The sequence below is a fragment of the Dipodomys merriami genome, unplaced genomic scaffold (assembly GCF_024711535.1).
Source record: "Dipodomys merriami isolate MVZ:Mamm:240054 unplaced genomic scaffold, mDipMer1.0.p SCAF_3, whole genome shotgun sequence".
Lineage (NCBI taxonomy): Eukaryota > Metazoa > Chordata > Mammalia > Rodentia > Heteromyidae > Dipodomys > Dipodomys merriami.
The window spans coordinates 116653957-116665966 of NW_027204492.1; the positions used below are offsets into that span (position 1 = coordinate 116653957).

General features: G+C 39.6%; 1 protein-coding gene across 5 annotated transcripts in view; it reads left to right on the top strand.

The window, feature by feature from the left end:
• Positions 1-12010, top strand: part of Mid1 (midline 1) — a 300223-nt gene that overhangs the window by 271918 nt on the left and 16295 nt on the right. For all 5 annotated transcript variants that reach the window (XM_070040904.1, XM_070040907.1, XM_070040903.1 and 2 more), the window contains exons 6-7: positions 3311-3438; positions 7735-7878. In XM_070040904.1, the coding sequence (XP_069897005.1) occupies positions 3311-3438; positions 7735-7878 (272 nt within the window). The remainder of the gene's footprint in view (positions 1-3310; positions 3439-7734; positions 7879-12010) is intronic.

Genomic DNA, 12010 nt, shown 5'->3' on the forward strand with positions numbered 1-12010 from the left:
CCAAATGGCATTTACAACTAAGGCCAGGGTTCCCAACTGGGATCCGAGAGTCCACTTCTCTACCCATGACCTGGACAGTCCAGATGAGGTGGCTCCTAGGACCTTGCATTCCTGTGTAGACCCCATAAATTCAACCGCAGGGCAAATGAATAAATTCCCATCTAGCAGATGGGAAAGAAAGTGGCCCTCTCACAAATTGCAAAATTGCACACACGTGATTTCCCGAAGATGTGGCGGCTCCTATCTGGTCCAATTATTGTAGCAAGGCAGTCTCATTACAAATGAAAATGTGCCTTTAATTTCTTTCTGGAAAAGAATATACTTCTGTCATATGAATATACAGTGCCTATAAAAATGGCTTAAGTCCTTGTCCCTTTATGTGTGAGATTTCTTCTCTACCTATCCCTTATTTTATTATCTTCAAGTACCTGTACAAAGTGGTTTCCATTCAACATGTCAGTTTGTGAGTACACTGCCTACTCTTCTACTTACCAGTCTTTTTGGGTAATTCCTAAACCTTTGTCCTTCCATTAGTGGCCCTTTAGTTAAAGAGCACTAGGCTGGGAAGAAGAGCAAGAGATTTGAGTTCAAATCTCAAACTACCACTTTTCAAATGTGGTTCTCTGAGTGATTTTCCACTTGGAAAATGGGCCATAATGGTTAGCTCTATTGTAATAACATTGCCTCAGACTCCTCACAGCAGGTCATAACATCATAAGTACTGTGCATCCTGGCTGTTGGATGTTTTCATGCTTCAATGTGTGATCTACCCCTCCTTGTAGGTTTATTCCAGTGCCTTTCTCTGCTTGCTTCTGTTCTTCAACCCAGCATTTAACGTGCTTCTCTAGGTCATGCCTTCCTAATTCTGTCTCCTATTGTGTCTTTCTTGGGTTTTGGCTCCTATATATTTTCAAATAACCTTTATTCTTCTATTCAAATATGAATACCAGAATAGACTTTCAATTTTTCAGGGATTCCTAGTGAGACTTACATAAAATTGTTGTATATCAGTTAAAATGAATATGTTCTCCTATAAGCTGAATCAAAACTGAAAAAAACATCCAATCAGAAACATTAAAAAAAACAGGAGGGGGCGGGGGGGAGAGCGCTTCAGTCTTTATATTGTAGGACACACATATGCTGTGGAATCAACCATTATTGGCTTAGGACTTATTACTTGTAATTATGGACAATTAACACTTGTCAGGTTCCAAGAAGGTGGGAATCCTAGTCATCTTACTTTCATTACAAAGGAATGAGTGAGTGAATAAACACATGTATAAGCAAGACACTTGTTTCTATCTAATGTAACCATAAGGCTATAAGATGTTAGAAAATATTAGAACAGTTCTTGTCACATGGTTAATATGCAACAAATGCTATTTCTCTCCTTTTCTACTTACTAGGTAAATGCAAATGTAGCACAGTGGATTCTCAAGGACAATAACACATAGACCTTTATTTTGATTGTGTAGGCAACTTTATAAAATGTTAAATGAACAAAAGTATTTGCTAAATCCAGGCATAAGAAAGTGATGTACTACTTGGAAAGAATCTGAAATTACCTGGGCACCAGTGCCACACACCTATAATCCTAACTACTAAGGATGCTGAGATCTGAGCATCTTAGTTTGAAGCCAGCCCAGGCAGAAAAGTCGGTGAGACTCTTATCTCCACTAACCTACCAAAAAAAAAAAAAACGTGGAGCTGTGGCTTAAGTGGTAGAGTGCTAGGCTTGAGCACAAAACCTTAGGGACAGTGCCCAAGACCCAGGAGCTGCACCAAAAAATTTTAAAAATTCAAAATGGAGCTATGGTTCAAATGGTAGAGCCAAAAACTCATGGACAGGGCCCAGGTCCTTAGTTCGAGCCCCAGGACTTGCACAGAAGAAAAGAAGTAGGAAGTCAGTCTTTTTCCATTTTTAGAATCTCATTTAATAGTAACTATCAGTATGAGCTGAAGTTTTTGTAGATTAAGTACAATCAGGACAATCTTGCTAGGTCTAAAGCTCCCCTCGCCTCTGCCAGCCAGCTCTCTATCTTTGTATTCACGGACATTCTGATTTTAGAAAATCAGTAATAAATTTAAAGTTTAAATCATTTCAACATTCTTTGCACAAAAAATTCCCAGTGCTAGCCGGGTACCAGTGGCTTATGCCTAGAATCCTAGCGTCGAGGCCAGTCCAGGCAGAAAAGTCCCAGTGAGACTCTTATTTCCAATTAACCACTCAAAAACTGGAAGTGGCACTGTGGCTCAAGTGGTAGATCACTAAGCTTGAGCACAAAGAGACTCAAGGGCTGCACCTAGGCCCTGATTTCAAGCCCCACAACTCCCTCCCCCCCCACACACAAATCCCAGTGCCTTAATGCTTTTGCAATTTAACAAAACAGCATACTCAATAGTACAAGTGTGGCATCCTTTGTTATACTCAGAAGTGGTAGTCTTTAGGTGGCAACTTTCTTAGTTTTACGAGATTCACGTGCAATTTTGATCACTCAAAATATTCTGCTATAAATAGCTGAAATTTCCAAGTCAACTTGGAGCACCAAGGGGACTGGCACATACCTAGCTTTACAGTCTATACGTGAGAACTTTAACCAGAAAACCTAAATGAGGAGGAGAAACAGTTCATTCACTGAGGGATGAGCTGTGGCAAAGCTCATGAATATTTTCCATGGCATCTGCTTGGAATATGGTACCAAAAAAAAAAAAAAAAAAAAAAGAACCAAAAAACACAAAAGAATACAAGGAGACTGAAAACAAGCCAGACAAAACTTTTTAAGATTTATTTTAGAGAGAGGCTAGTAATTGATTAAACTAATCCAATATCTGGAAACATTCTTTTTTAATCTTTGCTTTGCCTTTCATGGAGTTTGAAATTTGGGAGACTCCCCTTTGAAGTAGAGTAGTGGTGAGTCTGAAAGGAACAAACCATTTCCCAGACAGATGTGTGAAGAAATGCCTGGAGCTATGTGCTTCTCGCTGGAGTTGGATGTGATAGGGCTAGGCTCTTAAATGGGCAGCAACAGGAAATAGGAATATTCTTTCGCCTCTATAGGCATTTTTTCCCTCTAGTCAAAAGGAGGCGGGTAGAGGGGACCCTGTTGTTTTTCCCATACCTTTGCTATAAGCTTGCATTCATTTGCTTGGCATTACTAGATTGTGCAACCGATTTTCTTCTGAAGGCCTTATGTGTAACAAGAACACTTTTCAAAAAGTGATATTTCTTTTCCTTTTATCCATTCCTATGCAGTGGCGTTGGAAAGCACCTGGGCATCTCTAAGAAGTTGTTTTGTTGTTCTCCTTTCAGGGTCTCCATGGCAACTGCGTCCTCTCAGGTCCTCATTCCTGAAATCAACCTCAATGACACATTTGACACCTTTGCCTTAGATTTTTCCCGAGAGAAGAAATTGCTAGAATGTCTGGATTACCTTACAGGTATTGTCTTTTATGTTATCTTTAGCGTTGTGTTGACTCAGTGATATATTTTGCCTCCAGATCAGTTTTATTCCCTAAAATCCAAAAGTATGTTCTTTTGATTTGCCATACTATATAATATTCCCATCAACAACTTCTGTGTGGGTTTTTGTTTTTTTGTGTGTGGGTTTTTTAAACTGAACTAACATATTGTGAACAAGAGAATATAAAGAATCTTAATCATTAAAAACAAAGTTGCTGCCAGGCACCACTGGTTTAGGCCTGTAAATCTAACTGCTAAGGAGGCTGAGATCTGAGGATCACAGTTCAAAGCCAGCCTGGGCAGGAAAGTCCATAAGACTCTTATCTCCAATAAACTATCCTCTAAAAAGCCAGAAGTGGAGCTATTGCTCAAGTGGTAGAGAGCAAACCTTGAGTAAAAGAAGCTCAGGGACAGCTCACAGGCCTAGAGTTTTTTGCCCCAGGACCAGCAAAAAAAGAAAAAGAAAGACGTTTTCACCAAAAATTATTATCTTTTGTATTCTCCCATTCTAATGTGCTGTTCCTATTAAGGAGCAAATGAAACAATTGGAAAAACATTGACAGTAAGGAATCAAACTTGGTATCAAATATTTATGAGTATAGTGTCATTCTTCAATTTTTGGAGGAATGGGATTGGCCGCTTGAGCCATCTCCTACCCATGTGCATCTGTCCTTTAGCTTTTAATTCTGAGATTTATTTAAACTAGTACCACCCAATGCAATATCCTACAATGATAGAAATTTTATATATCTACAATATCTGACATATTAACCACTTGGACTGTAAATTTAATTGAAATTTAAAGAGTCCTATGGAGCCCATAGGTACTATGTTTTTCATCATTGCATTCTGTTAAAATTTCTCTTTTTCCTAATATTATTTGGAATGAATTTGGTTGTAAGCAAAAGAAATGTAACTAGCCACAACCAATGCCATCAAGGAATATTTGCATCACGGAAACAAAGCAGTGGCATGCTGTCAAGAGGTGAACAGTGGCTCAATGCTCACTTCCTATCATAGGCTCTTTTTCTTTTTCTGGCCAGCCATCCTCATTGAGTTATCTTTATATTACCATGATTGTACCACGACTACTCAACCTCCCAAGTCCTAAACAAAAAGACCAGGGCCAGAGGGAGAATGATGGGAAAGATGTTCTGCCAGCCAAGTTTGTTTTTCTTTATTTGAAACCCAGAAATTATGCTCAGAAGACCCACCTAGCAAACTTCCACATATATCTCCTATGCCCGCTTCAGTAACAATACAGTAACAATTCAGTAACAATACAAAGCAGACTAGCACATAGTTCCTGGACCAGATCCATCTCACAAGGGCTTTTTCTAGGTCACAGAAGACTGGAAAAGTGACTGTTTACCTGGACACATGGGCATGATGGCCCAAGTCAATGCCAAGGTTGTTCTACTCATTCTCTAAGAATTATTTAATAGTATTGAAAAATTGCTATCATTTTAAATTCTTTACATATGTGAGAGGAATTGCAAAAGTAGTCTTCACTGATTGTCATTTGCATACCATATATCATCCCAATGGCTGTTTATGCCAAACTAAAGGCCATATGGAGTACCTGGTATTATGCCTTCTTACGTGTCAACCCTAAATACAAAGTCAGTCCTTTTCTAGACATAACAGCAATCCTGGCCATAACATAGGATGCTTGGCTGGTACTGCCATGTCCAAATAGTTTACCAGACATTTAGAAGCAGGAAACGAGGTGTTTGTAGAGTATTAGCCCACCAGTCCTCGTGTAGTGTCTGTCATGAAGGCAAGAAAATAGCAGTTCTGGTACACATTTTGTGCGTATTGAAATTGGCAGTGTGCTGCTGTTCTCATTTGCAGTAAATTAGATATTGACTTTTCAGCACAAACCCATTGGGTTTACAATCAAAACAGGGTTAGCCTGCCTGGCTGGGAAAACAAGATTTTTTTCCCGTCTATGACATGCCTCTAAGTGGTATGTCAAGTTAATAACCCATAGAGGTGACATTTCCTTCCTGATTGTCGCTACTGCCATGTGTCTCCCCGCTACTGGCCTCTTTCGAACTTAACATTTTCTTCATATTTAATTGTATGTTGGACCAGAGGAAGGACCCAATCTTGCTATAATAGTTGATGGGGAAATAATTCGATAAACTATTTAAATTGGGAAAAAGTAAGTATTTCTTCGCCAATCCATGCAGGGTGATCCCACACAAACGGAGACCACACAGACAACAGTAAGCATATTTTACTACACAGCTGGGCCTCATTGGTATTGCTGATTCAGGCATATCCGAGTCACACCACATGATACTAATACTTCAGAGACAGATGTACAGATATTTTGGAAAGAATGCTCTAAGGGTTACATAGAGCCTCTCTTTGTTTCGTCCTTTTTCTGTGCTGAAGACAGAACTCAGCACTTGCCAGGCAAGTGCTTTGGCATTGTTCTATGGCCCCAGCTGCCGCCCTGCTTTCTCAGTACACAGCTTGATCTTCGTGCAGTGACTGTTACATTGTAGGTACTCCAGATTATTTTGGATTTAAACAGCAAAGCAAACCTCATTCACTGAATTCACGAGACTTCACTGTTCATGATATTTGTCCTAGATATATCTTCAGTGAAAGAAATGACAAACAGCAAAGTTTTAAGTTCACCATTTCCATAGATTTTTCCTCTTTGAACTTGTGATTCATTAATTTGAGTCCAAATTTAGAGCCCAAGTCAGCAATAGTGTAAGGAGAAATTGCTCTGAATTTGTAAATGCAAACATGTTTCTTTTTCAAGTTCAGTTCTAGTAGACAGGAGAGTAGAAAGACAGACCCTGGATCCGTTTTCGAAACCAGAGGTCAGTGAACTTTGACTGCAAAGGGCCAGGTGGCAGATGTGTTAGGCTTTTTAGGCCATATGGTCACAACTACTCAACTTTGCTATTACGCAGAAAGGAGCTACAGACAATACGTAACTGAATGAGCCTGGCTGTGTTCCAATAAAACTTTATTTGCAAAAACAGGCAGTGGGCCAAACTTGGGCCTACAGCCATAGTTTGCCAACCTCTGCTCTAAAAATTATTGCCAACACAGAACTCATTGCTTAGTCTTTTTCTTGCTCACATACTCTTCTCATAAAACCAGTTACTGCAATCAATGTAGTAGAAGTCATTTTAAAAAATCATTGTTTTGGGTAGGATTTAGGCTTCTCCACTACAAAATATGTCAAAGAAATAAAACAGCAGCCTTCTCTCATGATAAAGTTAAGCACATGCCAAGAAGTCATGATTTCCTTAGAGAACAAAAACGTATTTCTTAGATGTGATTTATTTTTGTCGGTCATGGGGATTGAACTCAGGGTCTGGGCACTATCCCTGAGCTTTTTCACTCAAGGCTAGTGCTGTACCACTTTGAGCCACAGCTCTACTTCTAATTTTCTGGTGGTTTATTGGACATAAGAGCGTCATGGACTTTCCCGCCTGGGCTGTCTTTGAACTGCAATCCTCAGATCTCAGCCTCCTGAGTATCAGGATTACAGGTGTGAGCCACTAGCACCAAGCAGCTATGATTATTAATCATGGTTTTACTTTGAAGTATCACCTATAAACTGAGATAGAAGAAATATTGCTATAATAATAACTTTTAATGGGATCAGAACATCTAATGAAAAAGTCAACTATCTGACTTGCTATATGATAACAAATATTGGTACTGTTCCTGTTGGGTACCTAACTCTAGAAACAAATGATGCCATATAGATCAGGAACTGGCAAACTTTAGGCCATAAACCAAATCCAGCAATCCACCTATTTTTGTAAATAAAGTTTTATTGAAATCTGGCTATACCCAGCTGTGTACAAATGGGCTACAGCTGCTCCCATGCCACAATGGCAGTGTTAAGCGCTTGCAATAGCAACTGGCCCACAGAGCCGAAAGCATTTACCATCCGGCCCTTTCAGGCTTGCCATTCCATAAAGTGAACAAAAGGTAAAAATTCATCTTCCTTACTTTCATGCACAAGAGACCTTTATGTGCTTAATCTTCTAACCCTATCCTCACCGTGAACTGAAGTAAGTAAGGCCCTACTGGCTGGCGCTAGCCATACTCCTTTTGAAAAGCAAAAGCGTTACCAACCAGCTAACTGTTTGTTAGATTGAGGTCATTTCTAGGATAGTAGTCCTCATGGGCTTTCCTATTTAGAGAAGCTTGGCTTCAACAATCAGATGTCTCAGAAATATTATCTCAGGGGTGTGTGCTGTTCTACTAATGAGCATTTTTGCTATTCATAGCTCCCAACCCTCCCACAATTAGAGAAGAGCTCTGCACAGCTTCATATGATACCATCACTGTCCACTGGACATCCGATGATGAATTCAGTGTGGTCTCCTATGAGCTCCAGTACACCATATTCACCGGACAAGCCAATGTCATTAGTGAGTATCTCATGGTCTATTTATTTCTCGATTTGGTAACTGTTTTCACATAGATTGCATGTTTGAATTTAAACATCAAAGAAAGACAATGAAGAAAAAATATACAGTATTTATTGCCTAGTCTTTCCTGCTCAAGAAAATGATAGCCCTCACATGTACTCAAGTAGTAAAAATAGCTGGTCAAATGTCAACACAAGTTAATGACCTTGGAAACCACACAGATGAGTCTCACAAACCTATCATTAACGGGAAGAAGCAGGAAACAAGAGTATATGCAGCATGAATGCATTTACTGGTGAATAACTTAAAGACCAAGCTACATTATTTTGCGTCAGGATGCATTCACAGGTCTTAAAAGTATAAATACCAAACCGGATGATGGTTACCTTTGGAATGGGAAGGAGAATTGATGTCTTCGGTAAGAAAAAACAGGACTAACCAGGTTTCTGGGTAATCGTTCTATCCTTTAGTGATTATATCATACATTTCACTTTTTGTATTTTGCTGGCTGTTATTTCACAATTTTCAGAAAAGGAAAGGACTTTATAATAATAGCCAAATCATAACTAAACTCACTGTCCCATTCAGAGGTAATCTGTGGCCCTTAAATCAAATGTGAGTAGCCCGCCCCACCTGGGAAAATTTCTCGATTTACTTGAAATATAGAGGGGCCCTTCTCTTGCTGAGGCTTGTTGCAAATTTAGCTTAGTGGATAATATAGGAAGCCGTCCTCCCGCCCCACCCCCTACAGATCATAATTTAGAGCAAATGGCAAAGGACCAGAAGAAATGGCTTTGGGGGGAGGGAGGGAGGAGCAAGTTTGAAATTTTTTTAGCAAAGAAAAATAGAATATGTCAAAGTATATCAGACTAGAATAGCAGCCACTTTTCAGCAAAGAGATGTTTTGAATAAATTCATATCAACTTACTGTGCTTTTGTTATATAAACCTATTCTCTCATGACTGTTCTATTCTCTGACGGTACAAGTAGTTCTCTGAAGCATGTGAGGCTTAAAATAGAAATTTTGTTTAAGATTAATGAAGAGTAATGCAAAAAGACACCAGCTTCTAAGTGACAAAAGTGTTAAATGGCCTGAACCACACAGTGCTTCCTCTTTCCTCCCTTGTAACCACTTTCCCAACTTCCTATCCCCAACCCATTCACCTTTCTCATCCCAATTGATTTATCTTTGAAGCTTTCGTTAATACAGTGACCATACACACTAACCCACACACTCCTATTTAGAAGACAGCTTAATATCATTTTGTCTTCATGGAAGGATTTATTTCTTCAATGTTGTAAGATGAAAATTACTACTGTAGTAGGTACATTGAGCTAGAAATTGAATCAAAGTTAGGCATCTAAAATTCAAAATGGTGAAGTCATGAACAGTGTTGATAAGTGAATCATATAATGAGAAAAAGAAAACATTTGAAGTCATTTCCTACTAAAAGGGTAGCTCTTGGCCAATGTGTGAGCGATGTTATATTTCTCCGAAATCTGATCAAGTGATACCAGTTTTTCATTCCCTGTGAAATAAATTTCTTAAAACTTAGCAGCTTAAAAAAAAAAACACCATTTACAGCAGGGTGCCAGTGGCTCACACATGTAATCCTAGCTACTCAGGGGGCTGAGTTCTGAGGACTGCAGCTTAAAGCCAGGCTGGGCAGGAAAGTCCATGAGACTCTTAACTCCAACAAATTACCTAAAAGCCAAAAGTAGAACTGTGACTCAAGTGGTAGAGTGCTGTCCTTCAGCAAAAGAGGCTCAGGAACTGTGCCTAGGCCCTGAGTTCAATCCCTAAGCAACACGTGTGTGCACACACACACGCACCCACGCGCACGCACATGCACAAAACACTACCATTTACAGTTTTGATTTTCATAGATCAAGGATTCTGGGTACAGTTGAACTGTTTCCTATTCTTAAGGCTTCAAAGGGATAAATTCAAGGTATTGCCTAAGCTATATTTTCATCTAGATGCTCAACTAAGGAAGAGTCCAGCTTCTTGCCCTATCTGTTCCTTGGCAGAATTCCTTTTATTCTGGTTGTAGAATTCCTGACATCTACTTCAATACCACCAAGTAAAGGAGGAGGAGATGAAGTACCACTTCAAATCCCGAACCTAAATGACACCAAGCTGAGGCAGGTTTGGGAGTGAGAGACCTGCTTCACCCCTCACCTTTGTCATATAATGCAGTATAGTCACATAAGTGATCAAGGTGCCATATTCTATTAGTTATGCAAAGCTATTATTCCCACAAAAAACATGGACTTTACTCACCCACTATTGTATTTATCTATGTATATATGTATTTATTTATTTTGGTTATGGGACTTGAACTCAGGGCCTGAGCATTATCCCTGAGCTTTTTCACTCAAGGCTGGCACTCTACCACTTGAGCCACACCTCCACTTCCAGCTTTCTGGTGGTTAATTGGAGATAAAAAAAATCGCATGGACTTTTCTGCTTGGGCTCGCTTCAAATTACCATCATCAGACCTCAGCCTCCTCAGTGGCTAGGATCATAGGCATGAGCTGCCAGTGCCCAGCACTATTGTATTTTCAAAGTGAGGCTATTATTGTTGTATGTCATCAAATGGAGGTCAGCTTTACAATTTGGCAAGATTATTTCATAGATTTTCACCCCATCTCCATGTCAAAGGTTGTCACATTGAACTCTGTCCATCCTTCCTATCATTTGGAAGACTATCTTTTGCAGATGTTGTATCGAGACACAAGATAAAAGATGTATTGAAGCACAGTAAAACCCTATTGGAAATGAGAACGTATGTTGAAACCCTTCCTAGAGCTTCCTAAGATACTAGGACATGTTTGACTGTCTTGAGGTCACAGTTTTTTCCCTTGTCATAATAACTTGTAATTAATTGCTGTTCAATTGGCCTTAGCAAAGGAGAATTAGATAATATCCATGATTTTTCCCAGTCATATAAAGGATCTTGCTACTGTACACATCCAAATGCAAAATTAATGACATTTATTTTTTATTTTTATTGAAAAAATTAAAACTCCAGTTGTTAATGAATTGCTTATTAGCATCTAGATATGTATTTAATTTTCTAACACTTTCTGTATTTCTAAAATTACTTTTTAAAAATTTTATTAGCGTACATTAGCTATACAAGGGGGATTTCATTATGGTATTTCCACACACTGTACAAATGTGTTCCAGTCAATCTACTCCAATGTACTACTTCCCTTTATCACAATCAACCCTGAAAAACATTTCACAAGGTTTCATTGTTTTATTTTCATACTTGCTGACAATCTCTTTTATAACATCCATCATCTTGCATTTTCATTGGCCCCACTGTTTCTCTGGTACCCAATTCCTGAACAGAACTTTTTTCCCCTCCTCCTAAACCCCCTATAGATCAACAGCTTTTTGTATGTGTGTGCTGGTCCTAGGGCTTGAACTCAAAACCTAGGCACTGTCCCTGAACTACTTTTTTTTTTGGGGGGGGGGGGGGGTGTCAGTAGTGGGACCTGAGCTCTGGGCCTGGATTCTGTCCCTCAGCTCTTCAGCTCAAAGATAGCACTCTACCACTTGAGCCACTGCACCACTTCCAGCTTTTTCTGCTTATGTGGTGCTGAGGAATCGAACCCAGGGGCTCATGCATGCAAGGCAAGCACTCTACCACTGAGCCACCTTCCAGCCCGTCCCTGAACTACTTTTACTCAAAGCTAGTGCTCTATTAGTTGAACCACAGCTCTACTTCTGGCGGACATTGCTGCCAGGGCTGGCTTCAAACCATGACCTTCAGATCTCAGAAACAGCTAGGATTACAGGCATGAGCCACCAGCACCCAGCAGCTTTTGTTGAGGGTTTTTTTTTAATACTGTTTTCGTGTATGGTTGTGGAATATCTCAAAACTATTCACCCTCAAAATTATTCTTTTTCCCTTTTCCCTTCCCCTGCTGAGTATTCCTTATTTAGACTCATTCTATATGAGTCTCTCTCTCTCTCCATACACACACACACACACACACACACACACACACACACACACACACACACACACACACACACACACACCTTTAATACTTGGTCAAAAAATCTTAAATTAGGGGGCTGGAGGTATGGTTCAAGTAATACAGCAGCTGCCTAGCA